Source organism: Dendrobates tinctorius, unplaced genomic scaffold (assembly GCF_039654945.1).
Source record: "Dendrobates tinctorius isolate UK_male_01 unplaced genomic scaffold, ASM3965494v1 ptg000039l, whole genome shotgun sequence".
Classification (NCBI taxonomy): Eukaryota; Metazoa; Chordata; class Amphibia; order Anura; family Dendrobatidae; genus Dendrobates; species Dendrobates tinctorius.
In genome coordinates this window covers 13,382,470-13,403,720 of record NW_027361707.1, presented here as the reverse complement: position 1 = coordinate 13,403,720, position 21,251 = coordinate 13,382,470, and the positions used below count along the sequence as shown (strand labels likewise).

General features: G+C 40.1%; 1 protein-coding gene across 3 annotated transcripts in view; it reads right to left on the bottom strand.

Moving 5' to 3' along the window:
• SLC2A9 (solute carrier family 2 member 9) overlaps positions 1–18,197 on the bottom strand; it is a 635,276-nt gene extending 617,079 nt beyond the window's left edge. Inside the window, exons 1-2 of one of the 3 annotated variants that reach the window (XM_073574478.1) lie at positions 18,137–18,192; positions 10,501–10,572 (exon numbers count right to left, since the gene is read on the bottom strand). In XM_073574478.1, the coding sequence (XP_073430579.1) occupies positions 10,501–10,506 (6 nt within the window). In that variant the 5' untranslated portion in view covers positions 10,507–10,572; positions 18,137–18,192. Of the gene's footprint in view, positions 1–8,867; positions 8,980–10,500; positions 10,573–18,136 lie in introns of those variants that run through there. The other 2 variants (XM_073574481.1, XM_073574480.1) reach the window with 2 other exon arrangements.
• Positions 18,198–21,251: the final 3,054 nt, after the last annotated feature.

The window sequence follows — 21,251 nt, the reverse complement described above, 5'->3', positions numbered from 1 at the left end:
TCTTTCCCTCTGTTCTTTCTTTCTTTACAATGTAGCCCCCTTCATATGGTATAATACAGCCCCCCAAAGAATATAATGTAGCCCCCCTCATGGGGTATCATGCTGCTCTCCCTTATATGGGGTATCATGCTGCCCCCCTCATGTGGGGTATCATACTACCCTCCTCAAACAGGGTATCATGCTGCCCCCTCCTCATATGGGGTATATCATGCTGCCACCCCCCCCCATATGGGGTATCATAATCATGCAACCAGGACTCACTATATAAATTTAAAAAAAAAAACTATACTCACCTCTCCTCCTCGCTCCCACGCTGATATCGGCGATGGCTCTGCTCCAATGTCAGGAGCTGCACCGCAGTCAGACCAGCACACAGTGGGGACTCAATGAAGTGACATCATCGCACACCTGCTGTGTGTCAGAGGAAGAGGGTAATGATGGAAGAAGCCTCATGTGACACACTCTCTTCCATTATTGTGACTCACACTGGGGGGCTATTAGCGACACACCACTGTCTGGGAGCCACTGGAGCAGCAGGGGCCGTAGGCAGCAGGCCCTATATGTCATCAGGTGGCAGTGCCGGGCCCACCGGAGAATCCTCTGGTTTTCCGGTGGTTCTCCGGTGGCCCAGTCCGACCCTGAATGTGGGCACTGTTTTTCTAGGGCACTTGCGCCAGGCATTACAATATTCTAGAGAATTGCTTTAGAATTTAGAGGTCACACAGAACCACCCAGTATGTGCAGTAATAGGGACACATACGGCAGCAGCGGCTCAGTATTGGGGTATCAGCAAGATGAGGAGTTTGTGCAGGTTGAGAATAGTCCAATTGGTGACAGTGCTGAAAATATGAGAAGTGAAATGTGTCTTTGTTGTATTCTCTGCAGCCAAGCTCGGGCTGGAGGAGTCGTCATGTTGGTCTGGGCCAGATGGAAAAGATGGTAAAAGTGAACAATTCCATCAGAAAGAACGTCAGCGGTAAGTCATTATCTGTAATGCTGCTGTAATCTATTATATGTTCTGTAGGGCTGGTATTATTTACCACTGACCATATGGCGGTAATATCAATACTGGTCCTTTTATATATACTGTAGATTATTTTTGGCAACAACACAGTCATCTGCTGAGGTTCTCTGGTTAGGGACCCACTCAGAAGTTTCGCCCCCTCTGAACCAAAACCCTAGTTACGCCTCTGCTACAGTACTAATAAGGCCGGGGTCACACATGAGAGAAACTCGCACGAGTTTCGCATCTTATTACCCGGAGCGTTCAGCTGCATAGAAATACATGCAGCTCAACGCTCCGATCCAAGTGCCGACGGCGCCTAAGTAGTGACATTGTACCTGATTCACAATTTGAAGAAAAAGGTATCATCTAATCATTCATTAAACAAGCTAGCCAAATTAATATTATATAGAGGCAAAAATAAATTGTATACTAATGTCAGATTATTTTTGCATGTAGCTGAACAATGGGCCCCCAGAATCAGTGCTACTGGTGGGCCTCTGCCAACCCAGTCCGATGGAAGTGCTCTCCGATTTTTTTATTGGATAGCACTCAGACCAATGTTATTCAATGGGGCAGTGATGATGACCGATTTCTTTCACTAACAGAGTCTGTGAAAAAACTCATAGCATTCCGCGATTTCACTGAGAAATCAGAAAGGTGCGAGATGAAAAATAGCATCTGATTATTACAGATACATTACAATTCTATAACATATGATACTGTAAATTGTTCTATAAAAGATTAATAACTGCTGTTGTAAAAAAAAAAACTGATTACATAAGGATAGGGTCACACAAGAAAATAGAAAAATGAGTCTGATTTTCATACAGAAAAATTGTCAGATTTTTTTTCTCACTTGTCATCCATGTGCAATCTATTTTTTTTTACAGCAGCAGAAATTAACCCCTTTACAACATGTGGCGTAATAGTACGCCCATGTCGGACTCCCCGTTTAGTGCGGGTTCCAGCGCTGAACCTGCACCTTTACGGGCACATTACAGCTGACAAGTGCCTGCAACAGCCGCAGGTGGAATAGCAATCCACCCGCTGCTGTTAAATAGTTAAATGCCGCTGTCAATCTCTGGAGGAGCATCACTAATCCCACCCATTGGTGATCCTGTCACATGAATGTGGGTCACTGATGGTTCGGCATGACAACCACAGGTCTTCAGCAGACCTCTATAGTTATCATTGCCAGATTGCTATGAGTGCATTTCTGCTACACACAGGCGCTCTGATCATCACCTGTGTGTAGCAGAAGTGATTAAAGTATTGCAGCTTCTCGTCTCCCATGGAGACTATAGAAGCATGCAAAAAGTGGAAAAACTTTTAAAAACATTGAAAATATAAAAAATAAAAGTCAAAATAAAGCAATAAAAATAAATCAAATATACACATATTTGGTATCGCCACGTTCATAATCGACCAATCTATTAATATAAACAAATAAATCATTATTAATATAAACCTATAAATAACCCGATCGCTAAACGGCGTAACGAGAAAAAAATAAAAATACCAGAATTATGTTTTTTTGGCCGCCGCTGAATTGCAATAAACGGGCGATCAAAAGATTGTATGTACATAAAAATGATATCAATAAAAACATCAGCTCAGAGCACAAAAAATAATCCCACACTCAGCCCCAAATCACGAAAAATGGATGCACTGCAGGTATCCAAAAATGGCGCAAATATTTTTTTTTTAACAAATTTTGAATTATTTTTGGATCACTTAAATATAAAAGAACCTAGACATGTTTGGTGTCTATCAACTCGTAATGACCTGGAGAATCATAATGGCAGGTCACTTTTAGCATTTAGTGAATATGGTAAAAAAAAAACAAAAAACTGTGGAATTGCACTTTTTTGAAAGTTCACCGCACTTTGGAATTTTTTTCCCGTTTTCCAGTACATGATATGTTAAAACCGATGGTGTTGTTCAAAAAGGACAACTTGTCCTGCAAAAAAAACAAGCCCTCACGTGGCCATTTTGATCGAAAAATAAAAAAAAAAAGTTATGGCTCTGGGAAGAAGGGGAGCGAAAAACGGAAATTGAAATACTGAAATACCCCTGGTCGTTAAGGGGTTAATCATTTTAGAGACCATTTACTATTTCCTATGCTATACGGAATTGAAATGTATCCATAAAAATCAGATGCGAAATTGTGGAATCTGTTTTTTTTTTTTTCCTCACACCCATTCGATATCAGAGAGACACCGCAGGGAAAGTCAATAAAATCCGTCATCATCACTGTCCTATTGAATAACATTGGTCCGAGTTCTATCCAATAAAAAAAAAAATTGGATGGCAATCATCCGATTTATACGGTGGTGTGAACGAGCCCTAAAGGGTGTATCATACGCAGCGTCTCTTGCAAAAAAAAAAATAACAAAAATGTTTTTTTTAGCCAAAGCCAAAATTAGATGGAGATGTAATAGAACTATCACTTTCCTTGTAGCAAAAAAAAAATAATAATATATAAAAAAAAAAATCTTATCATGCTTTATAACAGAAAGCTAATATTGAAATGGAATTCTAAAAATCATTATATCGGCTGGGGTAATAACATAGAAAATTAACCAAAACCTACAACTTTCGAGTTTGTAATTGAATCATTTTTTTTTTCTGATTAATCATAATCAAGACGTAAAGAATTAAATACACACACACAAGATCTGCTGCATCATCCACGATATGTTTAGCAATCTCTATGTACTTACCATCATCCCAGCTCCTTTATAACAAGAGTTTTGGAGAGGAGACAGCATTTAATATCGTATTTTTTATGAAGCAACTTAGGAAATAGATATCACATGTTTCGGAGTAGCGGAACTCCCTTATTTTTGAATTCTGACTCATTTGATTTGTTGTAATTGGCAACGTGAGCACTTTCCTAATTTTTTCTTTGGAGTCAGAAAAAGAACTGTTCTTATCATCACCGTCCGCAGCAGATCTGTACTTATTGTACTTGTTATTACGCGACGTTTAATATCAGGAGCGACGTCCTAAAAACCTAAAAGGGAACAACCATGATTGAGAGATCCAGTAAGAAATGCTTTCATGGCAGCAGTCATGGAAATAATCAGAGCCCTGTAGAGCAAGGACTTAACCCTAACCTACTCGGCTTTGGTACTAGCCATATACAGCCATGGTCGAAAGTGATGGCACCTTTGAAATTGTTCCAGAAAATGAAGTATTTCTCCAAGAAAATGATTGTCATTACGTGTGTTTCGCACACGTTTGTTTCCTTTGTGTGCACTGGATCAACACAAAAAATGGAGGATAAAAGGCAAATTGGATGTCATTTCACACAAAACCTCCAAAAATTGTTGGCACCCTCATCTTAATATTTGGTTACACCCCCTTTGGAATAAATAATTGCAATCAATCGCTTCCTATAACCATCAAGGAGCTTCTTACACCTCTCAACTGGAATTTTGGGTCACTCTTCTTTTGCAAGCTGTTCCAGGTCTCTCATAGTTGAAGGCACCTTCTCCCAACAGCAATTTTAAGATCTCTCCACAGGTGATCAATGGGATTTAGATCCAGACTCATTGCTGCCACTTCAGAACTCTCCAGCTCTTTGTTTCTACGCATTTCTAGGTGCTTCTTTAACTTTGTTTGGGGTCATTGTCCTGCAGGAAGAGACATGACCTAGGATGGAAACCAAGCTTTCTGACACTGGGCACTACATTGTGACCCAAAATCATTTGGTTATCAGTCCGGGTTCTTTTCAAATTACGTACGGAGTTGCTGTGAGTCAGAAGCTTTATGAAACCATTGTATTCCTGCAATTCTGAGCGGCTTCAGGACATGCGCACATAGGAGAAATGAAGCTGGGAACATACACCCAGATTCAGTGTACATGCACGGGGAGCTGATGGGCAGTGCACAAGCGTGAGATTTGCTAGGAGGTTGCTGTGACGTTATGCCAGTCACACTGTGATGGGCATGTATAATTGGAAAAGGACCACCCTTATGACACAAACAAAAGGTATGTGATGCAATCACCTGATAATAAAAAATATTTTTTAAACATATATACGGTTACCTTTTCTTTGAAAAAAAACATGTTAGTGATGCACAATGCATCACTAACAAGACATTGGGGGCAGTTTTATACACAAAAGGACATGACAGGTTTTCTTTAAGATTTGATGATGCCTTGCACACAGACAAGACACTCAGTGCCAGAGACAACAAAACAAACCCAAAACACCTTTGAACCTCCACTTTATTTGATTGTAGGTACTGTGTTCTAATCTTTATAAGTCTCATTCTGTTTTTGGTAAACAGTAGAATGATGTGCTTTACCAAAAAGATCTATCTTGGTCTCATCTGTCCACGAGACGCTTTCCCAGAAGAATGTTGGCTGATGCATCCTAGGCCTGTAGGACAGCTTGAATTTCTTTGGAACTTGATTGAGGCTGCTTATCCGCCATTCAGACTATCCTGAGTTGCAACCTTTCATCAATTTTTCTCTGCTGTCCACGTTCAGAGAGATTAGCTATAGTGCCATGGGTTGTAAACTTCTTGATTATGTTGCGCACTGTGGACAAAGGAATCAAGATATCTGGAGATGGAGTTGTAACTTTGAGAGTGTTGACATTGTTCAACAATTTTGGTTCTCAAGTCCTCAGACATTTCTCTTCTTTTTCTGTTCTCCATGCTCAGTGTGGCACACACAGACAGACACAATGCAAAGGTTGAGTCATACTGCACACACCTGTTACTTGCCACACGCGAGTTTAAACAAGCATCACAGCCTTGAAACAAAGTTGATTACCCACAATTTTGGAAAGGTGACAGTTTTGTTCAGCCCATTTTTGAGGCTGTGTGTGAAATTATGTCCAATTTGCCTTTTTTGCTTCGTTTTCTTGTGTTGTTCCAATATACTCTAAAGAAATTAAACAAGCGTATAACAAAACATGTGCAATTGCAATAATTTTCTGAGAGAAATACTTCATTTTCTAGACCAATTTCAAAGGAGCCAATACTTTCAGCCATAACTGTATATATACAATGAAGACACCTTTATAACATGATGAGCATAGATACACCGATTCAGCATTGTCCCTGCATATTAAGTTTATTAATTTAATCTAATCATCTGGGGCAAGAAATTGGTCCCTAATTCACCTTCCTAAAAATTATTTGCCCCATGGCAAATACTAATTTGTTTGCAGTGATGAATGGTAACTTGTTGGCACCAATGGAAAATGTCCAATGAGGGTCAAATGGACCTTTTGGGCTCCATAGACTCCAGGACCGAGGCGTGATACCATCCCCTTCACCCACTCTAGTTACTCCCCTGTGGGTGATACTATTATTACCGGTATACAGATATATATGTATGTGTAATATATATATATATATATATATATATATATATCTGCATTGCCACTGTGCAGAACGTGTAAGATACATTACATTAAATTCAGGGACTTATTCATTTTCCCTTTCATCCCCTTGCACCCCAGACCTCCATGAAGACTTCTCCCAATCACGACTCATTATGACTATGTCCACCTTAAAAATAAAAAGAGCAATAAAATAGCTTTAAATGTAAATCCTAATTTAAATTCTAATGTAAAGTTCGAGTGACCCCCTCCTTGGGTAGGGGGTATGCTGTACATTTCATCTATATAGCTTTCCATGGGCAGATATTGAAACATTCAGTTCTGGGTCTTGCTCTGCCCCCTGGCTATTTTGAGGCCTCTTGGCACATAGCAAGGTTAACTTCAAGAGCTAGGGACCATCATGATTGAGAACACCTTGTCACAGTGGGATGACTTTTGATCAAAATCGTATTAACTAAGTGCCCTATGTAATTTACATTCATTACTACTACTATTTATTTACATATTTTCATACTCCAAGATATTTGCTCAAATGTTTTATCCTAGGTTCTGCCAAGAGAGCCAGTGGCCAACGTATTGCACAGTGCCCCCTAAGAAGGTTCAGAATAGTAATGCAGCCCTGTTAATAAATTAGGTACATCTTACTTCTATGGGCGTCTCTTCTCTTCGAGGCCACCCCTGTAGCATTTGGAGTCGGAATCTGAGATGGCATGAATTGAGCCTCCTCCCACAAGGTACAACTGCTGCCAAGTAATCTTATCTCACATTGTTTGAATTGTGAAAAGAGAAATGTAATTTCTGTGTTAAGCTCCAAGCTGCAATAAGCAAAATAATTGTACCGTTGCAATTGAAGTTTATACGTTCTTGAAACACTATAAAAAAAAAAGACTTTGGCCGGAATTCAGCAAAGCTTTTATATCAGAATTCTAGGGTAAAAAGCTTTGCAAAGTAGCAATTTTTGCACAATTGGAGGCTGTTCAATAAGCTTGTGATTATTTTTTTTTAAATTTTTACTCTATTTTCTCCTAGCAGCAACAAAGTGGGTGGAGCTTGAGGCGGCATGGAGTGTGGCGACCACTGCTAGTCAAATTCATGACAGGTGACAGTGTCCCTAAGTGAAGAGTCAGATGGACATATAACTAGGATGGGGATCGCAACGCAAAGCTCGGACTGGCCTTCGGCTCTCTCACACCGAGTATCAGACCATGCATTTCTAAGCAGCTGTTGCACACGGCTTGGGAAAGCCAACAGCCAGTCCAAGGATTGCTTTGCGATCCCCGTCCAAGTTATATGGCCATCTGACTCTTCCCTTGCTCCACTAATCTTAACAGAACCAGAAAAAGAATAATCTCTAAAAATTAACTTTTAATTCAATCACTAAAAGCATAATACAGTAAAATTACCTCAATACATAGGGAGGTAGATAAATAGATAGAGGTCAGGTAACCAAATGGTTCAATAATTCACAGACAATAAGGGCCAAAAACTACTTCGCCCTAGTATGCCCTACCAAGACCCTTCCTGACCGCGGAGGTTGGCACCCTAATTGTTTACGATGTGGCGCCCCCCCGCTCAACGTCGGCGTCCCTAGTAACGCCCTAGACCTCCCTACATATACAAAAATAGGGGACACGAATCTTACCCCAGTTTCCGACTAGAGTAAGGTTTGTGGCGAGGTGCATGCCACTCAATTCTTTTAGAGGCATGAGCCAACTAATAAAGGAGGCGCCCTGCACCCCACCGCATTCCATTATCAAGAACGACAAGAAAACCGCATGTCTTGATGAATCGGGGCCTTAGACTCAAATTTTATGGACCACTTTGTGGTCAGGAACTGAACTCTTGTAGGAACAAGCAGGGTATGCTGGAGATTTTATCCTTCTCCCTCACATGTGATACACATACAGTATAAGTCACATATTAGGTGCGGATGTATGTAGCAGGCTCTGATCACTGCTGCTAAAACACTTCTGGTAGCGGCTTTAAGTGATCCTAGAGGTTGACATTAAGGTGATCCTATCACCCTACCCTATGTTGTAAGTGCTGATGAAGGCCCCTTCACTGCTATCTTGGTATCACTATGAAGGGATAGGGAATGGTTAATTTCAATATACTGCAAGAAAAAGTATTGTAGTGTATTGTGCAAGTGATAAAATGATAACAGGCTCAAATGAAAAGAAAAATATTCGGTTTAGCTGCATCCAAAAAAATTTGATCAAAATACACACAAACATTGCTTTTTGTTCAGTCATCTCCTACAGTTAAAAAAGCGCTCAAGACACTGAATGTACCCTAAAATAATAGCAGTAAAAACTAAATCTCACACAAAAAAAAGCAACAAGACCTCAGCTCCATCAACAGAAAAACTAAAAATGATGGCTCTCAGAAAAGAGCAACAAAACAAATTTTGTTTTTTTACGAAGTTCTAAACTTTTTAAAAACAAGAACATTTTTTAAAAATATATAAGTATATATAGTATTTCTGTGATCATACTGACCTGCTGAATTATGTTGCCGACTCATTTGTGCTGTACATTATATGCCGTAAAAGACAACTCAAAAAACAATATCGGAATTGCTTAGAATGGAACCAATCCTGTGTTTCAGTACCTTGTATATTAAAATAAATGGAATCACAACTCGTTCTCCAAAATTATACATCCTTATATGGTTATGTCGACATTAAAATAAAAAAAAAAAAAATATGGCTCTTCGAAGAATAGGAAGAAAATATGAAAATGCAAAAATATAAAATTTGCTCTAAGGGAATTCAGCCATCGATGAGAAAGAGACGTAGTCGGATTTGGCGCGGCTGAAATCAGTATAGCGATATATTAATATTGCGACCTTTTCTGTAGATTATGTAAAATGTAAAATTGCATTTCCAGGAGTGACTCTACTTTAAAAGTCAAATAATTTATTTCCCCTTTGACTGGATGATTAGTCGGATTACATGAACTCATAATGTCCAGCATTAAGCTTATTAGTCTGTGATTAAGAAGTAATTGAAAAACACAAATCTCCAGCTACAAAGTTACATTAAAAAAAGCCTCAAAAAATTAAAGAAAACCTGTCATGTCCCCAAATGGTTTTAATCTGCAGGTTAGTAGAGTTACAATGCAGTCCAGCTGCCTTAGGTGTGCCGGAGTGGCTACAGTCACTGATCGCAGCGTTACGAGCGGCGACTGTAAGCACACCCGGCACTTTGATTGACAGCTATGCACTGCAGAGTGAGCTGTCAATCAAAGGGCCGATCCATGCTTACAGCCGCCACTCTCTCTGCACTGAGTGTTGATTGTAGCCCCTCCAGGCATGACTATAATCCAAGTATGCATTAAAGGGGTATTCCCATCTCCAAGATCCTATCAAAGTATGTATTAGGTGTAATAACAATAATAGCAAATACCTCCAATTAGAAATGTAGTATAGTTCTTCTGATTCGCTATGTGGCTCACCCCATGTGCAGGGCACTGCAGTAGCTTAGGTATTCATGGTTACGACCACTCATATAGTAAAAGTTAGTTACTTAGTTGTCAGCAACTGCAATGCCCTACACATGGGGTAACATAGCGCATCAGAAGAACTATACTACATTTCTAATTGGAAGAATTTGCTTATATTGTTATCATTCCATCTACTACATATTTGGATAGGATCTTGGAGATGGGAATGTCGCTATAAGTTAATTTCCTCCTGGTAAGGCCAGGGTAAGACTTGCGAGAAACTTGCACAAGTCTTTCACGTCAATACCCAGCACTTGGATCGGAGCGTTCAGCTGCATGTATTTCTATGCCGCTAAGCGCTCTGGTCCTGAGTGCCGGCGGCAGTGCCCGGGTATTGATGTGTGAGACTCGTGCAAGTTTCTCGCAAGTCTGAGCCCGGCCTCACAGTGCTTTCAGAATACTATTAACCGGCAGATTAACACGATATCTGCAGGTTAGTTGCAGTTGGGGACATAATAGGTTCCTTTTAAAAAGTGTTATTCCAGTCACAATATTTATAGCCTATCTTTATGATAGGGCATCATTATCAGATCAGCTACCAAGATTTTGATCCAAGAAGTCCCTTTTCCAAAAGATACTCAGTAACACCTGTACTGATTCGAGAGGGTGACACTATCTATGCACTCACCATCATCCCTTCCTTATTACGATAAGTTGTTGTAAGGACACTGCACGTAATATCTTGTCTTCATAAAGCTTCCTAAGAAATGGATATCACATGCTTTGCTCATTGCTTTGGACTGCCGTCATTTACATTAGATACACAAAAATACACACGTGTTCAGAATTGGTGGTACCCCTCGATAATGAGAGAAAAACCCACAATGGTGAAAATCGGATTGAATTCTAACTAATGTTAATCTATGATTGTATCTTCATCTGCGGTTTTTTTTCCAACTCAGATCGGATCACGATCGGACTGGAAAAAAAAAAAAATCACAGCATGTTGCAATGGTAATCGGGATTCGGATTGCATCCCGCAATAGAAGTCAATGGGTGCGAAAAAAAAAAAAAAAAAAAAAAAAAACCGCACAGCGCTCGGACCATGTGAGTGCTGTCCGATTTTTACACACCGATCACACCGGCAATTCATATGTGGCTACAGTAAAATCACACTGACAGGTTACAATAGAAGAGATATACAGTATACACAGCGTCGGACTGGCCCACTGGAGAACCGGTGGATTCTCCGGTGGGCCCTGGCATCTGGTGGGCCCTGGCACCTGCTGGCATACAGGGCCAGCAGTTGCCTAGGGCCCCCGCTGCTCCAGGGGCCCCCAGCCAGTGGTGTGTCGCACACCATGCAGCTGCTATGGGGGCCCCTGCCAGCGGAGCAGCAGCGGGTGTCAGGAGGCAGGAGCCCCTGTCCCCGCTGCTAAAGAGAAATGAATATTCACTGCGAAGCAGTGAATCTCATTTCAGGTCTCCACCCCCAGAGGCCCCGCCCCCAGCCCAGTAAGCCGCTCTGCATCAGGGCCGGCGCCGCCCTCAGTCCTCTCTGCTCCTGGCTCACAGCCAGTGCGCGATGACGTCACTACATCGCGCACCCGCTGTGTGTCTGGCAGAGGGGGCAGCTCCTATCTATCTATCTCTATACCTATCTATCTATCTATCTATCCGTTATCTATCTCTATATCTCTCTCTATAGCTATCTATCTATATATCTCTATCTATCTCTATATCTATCTCTCTGTATATCTATCGCTCTATCTCTATATCTATCTTTCTCTATCTATTTATCTCTATATCTTTTCTCTGTATCTATCTCTCTCTATATCTATATCTATCTATCTCTATATATTATCTCTATATCTATCTATTTATCTCTATCTCTATATATATCTCTCTGTATATCTATCTATCTTTCTATCTCTATATCTATCTCTATATCTTTCTATCTCTATATCTATCTCTATATCTATCTATCTTTCTCTATCTATCTATCTCTATTATCTATATCTTTCTCTATCTATCTATCACTCTATCTCTATATCTATCTTTCTATCTCTACATCTATCTCTATATCTATCTATATCTATTATGTCTATCTATCTAGCTATCTCTATTATCTATATCTATCTATCTCTATATCTATCTATTATCTCTATATCTATCTACCTATCTATCTCTATATCTATCTATTATGTCTATCTATCTATCTATCTCTATCTCTATATCTATATCTGTTTCTCTCTATATCTATCTCTATATCTCTCTCTATAGCTATCTATATATTATCTCTATATCTATCTATCTATATATTATCTCTATATCTATATCTATCTATCTATCCATATCTATCTATCTCTATATCTATCTATCTCTATATCTATCTATCTATCTATCCATATCTATCTCTATATCTATCTATCTCTATATCTATCTTTATATCTAACACTATATCTCTATATCTATCTCTATATCTCTTTATCTATCTATCTCTCTCTCTTTATCTATCTATCTATTGATCTATCCATCTATCTCTATATCTATCTCTATATCTATCTATTATCTCTATTATCTATATCTATCTATCCATCTATCTAGCTATCTCTATCTATCTCTATATCTCTCTCTATATCTATCTATCTTTCTAACTCTATATCTAGCTATTATCTCTATATCTATCTCTATATCTCTCTCTATAGCTATCTATATATTATCTCTATATCTATCTATCTATATATTATCTCTATATCTATCTATCTATCTATCCATATCTATCTATCTCTATATCTATCTCTATATCTATCTATCTATCTATCCATATCTATCTCTATATCTATCTATCTCTATATCTATCTTTATATCTAACACTATATCTCTATATCTATCTCTATATCTCTTTATCTATCTATCTCTCTCTCTTTATCTATCTATCTATTGATCTATCCATCTATCTCTATATCTATCTCTATATCTATCTATTATCTCTATTATCTATATCTATCTATCCATCTATCTAGCTATCTCTATCTATCTCTATATCTCTCTCTATATCTATCTATCTTTCTAACTCTATATCTAGCTATTATCTCTATATCTATCTCTATATCTATCTTTCTATATCTATCTGTCTCTATATCTATCTCTATATCTATCTATCTATCTCTATATCTATTATCTCTATATCTATCTATCTCTATATATAGCTCTATATCTATTTTTATTTATAGCCATCTATCTATATATATTTATCTCTATATCTATCTATATATGTCTATATTATTATTATATCTGTATATCTCTATCTATTATCTATCTCTATCTATATATCTATCTATCTCTAGATCTTTCTATCTATAGCTATCTATCTATCCATTATCTAATTTCTATCTATCTCTATATCTATCTACCTATCGATCTATCTATCTTTCTATATTTCTTTCTATATCTATCTTTATATCTATCTCTATCTATCTCTAGGAATCTTTCTATCTATATCTATCCATTATCTACTTTCTATCCATTATCTACTATCTATCTCTATATCTATTTCTACATCTATCTTTCTATCTATATCTATCTAACTCTATATCTATATAGCATTATACCCTATGAGGGGGCAGCATTATACCCTATGAGGGGGTGCATTATTCCCTATGAGGGGGCAGCATTATACCCTATGAGGGGGGCAGCATTATACCCTATGAGGGGGGCAGTATTATACCCTATGAGGGGGTGCATTATACCCTATGAGGGGGGCAGCATTATACCCTATGAGGGGGTGCATTATTCCCTATGAGGGGGTGCATTATACCCTATGAGGGGGTGCATTATACCCTATGAGGGGGCAGCATTATTCCCTATGAGGGGGTGCATTATACCCTATGAGGAGGCAGCATTATACCCTATGAGGAGGCAGCATTATACCCTATGAGGAGGGCAGCATTATTCCCTATGAGGGGGGCAGCATTATTCCCTATGAGGGGGCAGTATTATACCCTATGAGGGGGGCAGTATTATACCCTATGAGGGGGGCAGTATTATACCCTATGAGGGGGCAGCATTATACCCTATGAGGGGGTGCATTATTCCCTATGAGGGGGGCAGTATTATACCCTATGAGGGGGGCAGTATTATACCCTATGAGGGGGGCAGTATTATACCCTATGAGGGGGCAGCATTATACCCTATGAGGGGGCAGCGTTATACCCTATGAGGGGGTGCATTATTCCCTATGAGGGGGGCAGCATTATACCCTATGAGGGGGGCAGTATTATACCCTATGAGGGGGTGCATTATACCCTATGAGGGGGGCAGTATTATATTCTATGAGATGGCTGCATTATATTCTATGAGATGGCTGCATTATACTATGTGAGGGGGCTGCTTTATATTCTATGAGGGGGCTACCCCAACTCCTGCTACATAATTAAGACATGTACAACCTTATATTATACCCGGATATTAGCGTGTTTTACCGCATAATTGGTGGTCTGGTATTTAACTCTATGCAGCTACATAGTGGGCCCCAAGAATGATTTTCTCTGGTGGGCCCAAGGTGTTCCAGTCCGACGCTGTATATACACATAGAATACATATATACAGCTCTGGCAAAAATTAAGAGACCACTGCACAGTTTTATAAAAATCAGCTTCTCTCCATGTCTGACAGCCATTCCATTCCAGTGTCAGTTGAATTCCAACCAGAGTACACCTCACTCTACTTATTGTGCTTCTGATTAGGTGATCACCTGTTCCAAATCTTATTTAATGAAGGAAAGTATAAAAAACCCTGCTGTGGTGTTCATAATGCTCTTGCAATAGGACAAGCTGGATGGCAAAACAAGTGCTAGTAATATCCCAAAAGTAATAGGAATGAAAAAATAACTTTTAACCATGCCAAAGGAGTTGAAAAGAAAAGTCTTGACTGAGGAAAAGAAGGGCTCAATTCTGGCTTTACTAGCAGAGGGATACAGTGAGCGTGATGTTGCTTTCATCCTTAAAATTTCTAAGACGGTAGTCTATTGCAACAAGATCAAGCAGCAGATATTGGGGACAACAAAGCTACAGACCGGAAGAGGGCGAAAACGACTCTCCACTGACCGGGATGACCATCATCTAATTTCAATGTCACTCAGCAACCGCAGGATGACATCAAGTGACCTACAAAAGGAATGGCAAATGGCAGCTGTGGTCAAGTGCATGGCAAGAACAGTGTGGAGTGGAGTGGACTGGAGTAAGGTAATCTCTGATGAGTCTAATTTTCAGCTTTGCCTAACACCTGGTCATCTAATGGTTAGACAGAGACCTGGAGAGGTGTACAAAGCACAGTGTTTTGCACCCACTGTGAAATTTGGTGGAGGATCGGTGATGATCTGGGGATGCTTCAGCAAGGCTGAAACCGGGCAGGTTAATTTTTGCAAAGGATGTATGAATTAAGCCACATACAAGGTTATCCTGGAAAACAGTTGATTTCTTCTGCCCAGGCAATGTTCTCCAACTCTGAGGACTGGTTTTTCCAGCAGGACAATGTACCATGCCACACAGCTAGGTAAATCAATGTGTGGATGAAGAACCACCAGATCAAATCCCTGTCATGGCCAGCCTAATCTCCAGACCTGAACCCCATTGAAAACCTTTGGAATGTAATCAAGAGGAAAATGAATAGTCACAAGCCATCAGACAAAGAAGAACTGCTTACATTTTTGTACCAGGAGTGGCATAAGGTCACCCAAAAGCAGTGTGAAAGACTGATGGAAAGCATGCTAAGACGCATGAAAGCTGTGATTAAAATTCACGGTGTAATGACACCTAAGAGGTCACTGGCACTGCCTAAGGGGCGCTATCAGGGGCCACGTGAATGAGCGCAGGGAGTGCAGGCAGAAGGCACAGGGACCTGAGACTAGTATAATGATCTCAGGACCTGACACTAAGCAATCACGTGACCAGGAGCGGAGCCATTGCACATGAGTGCAAGAAGGACACTGAGCACACAGAGCAAAGCCAGTAAACGTGGTCAAGGAGAGCCGAGAGTCAGAAGACAGACAAACGCACAGTACCTGGGGACAAGACCAAGAGTAAACGGGGACAAGCCATGGGGGTCAGATAACCAGGAGAGACAGAGCAGTACAAAAGCAGGATACAGAGGCAGAAGTCAGGGGACAAACCGAATCATACACAGCAAGGCACACAAGCACAGAGGCACACGTTTAAGGACAAGTCACCTGGGTCAGCAACAACTAACTGAGTATACGGAAGTATCACCGACACTAAATGCAAGTACTGCCAACATTAAATAGCCACCCCAAACTCAAAGAGAGGCGGACTGAATTAACCCTGACCTGACCAGGATGGAGGTGGAACCATCCTGTCCAGCCAGAGTCATGCATGACACATGGTTATTCCAAAAAATATTGATTTCTGAACTCTTCCTGAGTTAAAATAATAGTATTGTTGTGTCTAAATGATTATGAACTTGTTTTCTTTGCATTATTTCAGGTTTCTCATTTTCTGAAAATAAATACAAAATTTATTGCTTGGAAATTCGAAGACATGTTGTCTGTAGTTCATAGAATAAAAGAGCAATTTACATTTTACGCAAAAAATATATATATAAAGAGAAAAATCAGACAAACTGAAAATATTGCAGTGGTCTCTTAATTTTTGCCAGAGTTGTATATAGATGTCAGTGACACACACAGTGGGTTTCAGCCGGGACGGTCGCATCTTGGCACCGTCCAGGTTGAAAACTGCATATCCTCCAGATGTGGATTACGGCGTGGGACACAACGACGGATAGGTATGGTATATTGTTGGTTTATTATTTTACTTTTATTACAGTAGATTGAGAGCTTGGCAGGAATTAGGTGAGGTCGCAAGTATGGTCTAATTAAGAATATTAAAGGAGTCTGTGTCTTTATTTCAATTAAAGGATTTTTTACTGGGTGTCTGTGTTCTCTTAACAATTTGACTATGGGGTTAGTAATAGGGGTGTCTTATTGATGCCTCTTCATTACTACCCTCGGGGCTTGATGTCACAAAGGTGACATCAAACCCCCCCAAATATTACATCACTTGCCACCGCTACAGGGCAAGTGAGAAGAGCAAGGCTAAGTGCCAGAATTGGTGCATCGTAGAGATGCGCCTTTTCAGGGGAGGCTGAGAGCTGATGTTTTTAGCTGGGGGGCTAGTATCCATGGCTCCTTCCTAGGCTATTAATATCAGATTGCAGCAGTCTGCATAGCCTCTGCTGGTTAATAATTACGTCATTATTTTGAGGATCCCCCATTTTAATAGCCAGCAAAGGCTAATTATAAAGCTGTGAGCTAATATTAATAGCCTGGGAAGATCCATAGGTATTACGCCCTTCACAGGCTATAAACCTGGTCCCCCAGCTGTTGACTTTCCCTCTGCTGATTACGAAAATTGCGCGGGAGCCCACGCCATTTTTTTTCGGAAAAATAAACTTTTATTACTTAAATACATGTACAGTAAGCTGCACATACACTGTACTAATTGTATTTGTCACAGACATGTATATATCAACCTATTCTATATGTATTTAGTGTATGTAATCCATCTCTTCTATCCTGTGAGCTCCTGCTGTGATTTTACAGAACCCGGCAGATGAATTATCGGCTTTTCTTGTAGCTGTCTCTCTAAGCAATATAAATACATATATGTGTGTTTGTATATATATATATATATATATATATATATATATATATATATATATATACACACACACACATCTATTCTATGTGTATATATCTATTCTATTCTAATCTGACCTGTCACTCCGTGATTATACTGTACGCGGCAGATCATTTGCAGGCTTTTAATCTATTTGTGTGTGTGTTTTGGGGAGTATTTCGTTTAAAAATGATGTGTGAATGACGGAGAATTGCTCTATGTAAATGCTCCTGTTAAAATCGCACTGCAATCAGATAGCAATTGCTCTGCATTCTGCTGTCAATCGGATGCTAGGTATGAGAAATTGGATTGTACTCGCATAAAAAAGCAGGACACTCGCAGGACACTCGTCCGACTCTCCTGCATCAAAATTGGTCCGATTTTAAAATCGCTAGTGTGTCTCCAGCCTTACAATGATGTGATGGTGGTCATTCAGTTACTGCCCTCTGTAGAGCAATAACTGAATTTGCTATGCTTTTTGCAGCACTCATTTACCATCCATTTTTCTGTTCAGTGATATAACAGTACAGTGTCATTTTAACGTGGATCTATACAATGTCAATATCATCTTCCACAAGTATATATATATATACATATCTATATATATATTGTAGGGATCGTACTCACTCAGGTGCGACAGGAGGAAGATAGGAGGCATGTTCCTTTCAAAGTCCATATGTTTATTTGCTTTATAAACCCGGAAGCAGCAACAAAAAGGTAAACAGTGGTGATGGACGAGCACTAAAATGCTAGGAATGCTTGGGTGCTCGACCAGATCAACAAGCCCAATGTAAGTCTATGGGAAAACGGAGCATTTTTGCGGTGGCCCCCTGGGGGTCTTTTTAGGGACTAAAAACATCCAAAATTGAAGGGAACAGTGCTCAAGTAACATGGGAACATCATCGGGAAGACCCCTGGACACATTTCTGACTCCCAGGTCACAGCTGTGAACTATGTCAGTGTTTTACGTCATTTTTACAGACTCACAATAAAACATACAAAAACGAAACCAAAATGGATATTCCTGGGAAATATGTTAAGGGACATCCTTTCCAGGGTAACAACTTTTATATAAGGTAAAATAAATAACCAAAAAAAAAAATGCTCCTCCACACCTTGGGCTATGTTCACACATAGCGCTTTTGATGCGTTTTTCAACTTTAGCATTGCTTTGAACCAAGACAAATGCATTCACTGGGAAATGTCATTGTAACATTTTACAACCTTATTTGGCCATGCGGTGTGTGACACATCATCAGACACATCCTGTTTCATTTATGAAGGAGTGACTCTGAAAGTCACAAAGCCTATGTGATGGCTCACTATTCTTAGAGAGCCATCAGCCGGCTATGCTTTGTTGTTCCCATTATTAAACAGTGGGTCTTTTATACTGTTATTGCGTATACAGTGAGTGGCAGGGCTGCCCAAAATTTGGATGCACCCCAACAACCCATTGAACAGACGTCATGGATGACCACATGCAACCAAAGTTCCCAGTATTCATTTGGTACTCCCATACTGTTTGCTTATGCATTGAATGCGAGGCCTGCCCTGCCCCAAAGTTACATGCACCCCAATAAGCATTTGAACCCACGTACTGGATGGCCACAGGAAAACCAAGTTCACGTTATTCATGTGGTTCACATTGAGGAGAAGGAGGAGGATAACAGTAAATAGCCAAAATCAGGAAGCGTATACCCATGTGTGGGCGTGAAGAGGTGCATGTGAATCATGGAATCGTAGAGTTGGAAGGGACCTCCTGGGCCATCTGGTCCAACCCCCTGCTCAAAGCAGGATTCGCTAAATCATCCCAGTCAGATGTCTGTCCAGCCTGTGTTTGGAGACTTCCATTGAAGGAGAACTCACCACTTCTCGTGGCAGCCTGTTCCACTCATTGATCACTCTAACTGTCAAAAAGTTTTTTCTAATATCTAATCTGTGTCTCCTCCCATTCAGTTTCATCCCATTGCTTCTAGTCTTTCCTTGTGCAAATGAGAATAAAGATGATCCTTCTACAATGTGACAGCCCTTGAGATATTTGTAGACAGCTATTAAGTCTCCGCTCAGTCTTCTCTTTTGCAAACTAAACATTCCCAAATCCTGCAACCTTTCCTCATAAGACAGGGTTTGCCGACCGGTCACCATTCTGGTCGCTCTTTTCTGAACTTGCTCCAGTTTGTTGATGTCTTTTTTAAAATGTGGTGCCCAAAACTGGACACAATATTACAGATGAGGTCAGACCAAAGAGGAGTAGAAAATAATGACTTCACGTGATCTAGACTGTATGCTTGTTAATACATCCTAGAATTGCATTTGCCTTTTTGCTGCTGCATCACACTGTTGACTCATATTCAGGCAGTGATCTATTAGTATACCCAAGTCTTTTTCACATGTGCTGTTGCTTAGCCCTATTCCTCCCATTCTGCATATGCTTTTTTCATTTTTATTGCCCATGCGGTGGTGTAGAGAAGTCTAGCCCAATCCAGCCCTTGTTCATTTTTATGAGTCAGCCTGTCAGTATTTTCAGTTGACAGGCGGATTCGCTTATCAGTTTATATCAGGGTTGGGTGGTCTGACCTCGGGAGAACCTGCTGTGCACTCTGCAAGGTATTTATTTGTTTCCTATATTTTTTTTTGGCAATTGCTCTATATGCTAAGGTACTGTTGGCGAATTTACACTGTGTTCCAAATTATTAAGAAAATGATATTTTTCTCTGATTTTCCTGAATAGTCGGTACAAATGACAGTCAGTCTAATAAAGGTCATCACCGGTTAGAGTATACATCAAATTTTATTGAAGAAACCTCCCAATGATAACAGTATAATCTCCAAAATGAATAAAAACTCAAATTGCACTGTTCCAAATTATTAGGCACATTAGAATTTCTAAACATTTGATATGTTTTAAAGAACTGAAAATGCTCAATTGTGGAATTTGCAGCATTAGGAGGTCGCATTCACTGAACAAAAAAGCTATTTAACTTCAAAACATTCCTAACAGGCCAAGTTACATGTTAACATAGGAACCCTTCTTTGATATCACCTTCACAATTCTTGCATCCATTGAAATTGTGAGTTTTTGGAGAGTTTCTGCTTGTATTTCTTTGCATGAAGTCAGAATAGCCTTCCAGAGTTGCTGTCTTGATGTGATCTGCCTCCCACCCTCATAGATCTTTTGCTTGATGATACTCCAAAGGTTCTCCATAGGGTTGATGTCAGAGTAAGATGGTGGCCACACCATGAGTTTATCTCCTTTTTTGCCCATAGCAGTCAATGACTCAGAGGTATTCTTTGCAGCATGAGATGGTGCATTGTCATGCATGACAAGGATTTTGCTCCTGAAGGCACATTTCTGCTTCTTATACCATGGAAGACAGCTGTCAGTCAGAAACTCTATATACTTTGCAGAGGTCATTTTCACACCTTCAGGAACCTTAAAGAGCCCTACCAGCTGTTTCCCCATGATTCCGGCCCAAAACATGACTCCTCCACCTCCTTGCTGACGTCGCAGCCTTGTTGGGACATAGTGGCCATCCACCAACCATCCACTACTCCATCCATCTGGACCATCCAGGGTTGCTTGACACTCATCAGTAAACAAGACTGTTTGAAAATTAGTCTTCATGTATGTCTGGGCCCACTGCAACCATTTCTGCTTGTGAACACTGTTTAGGGGTGGCCGAATAGTAGGTTTATGCACCACAGCAAGCCTTTGAAGCATCCTACACCTAGAGGCTCGAGG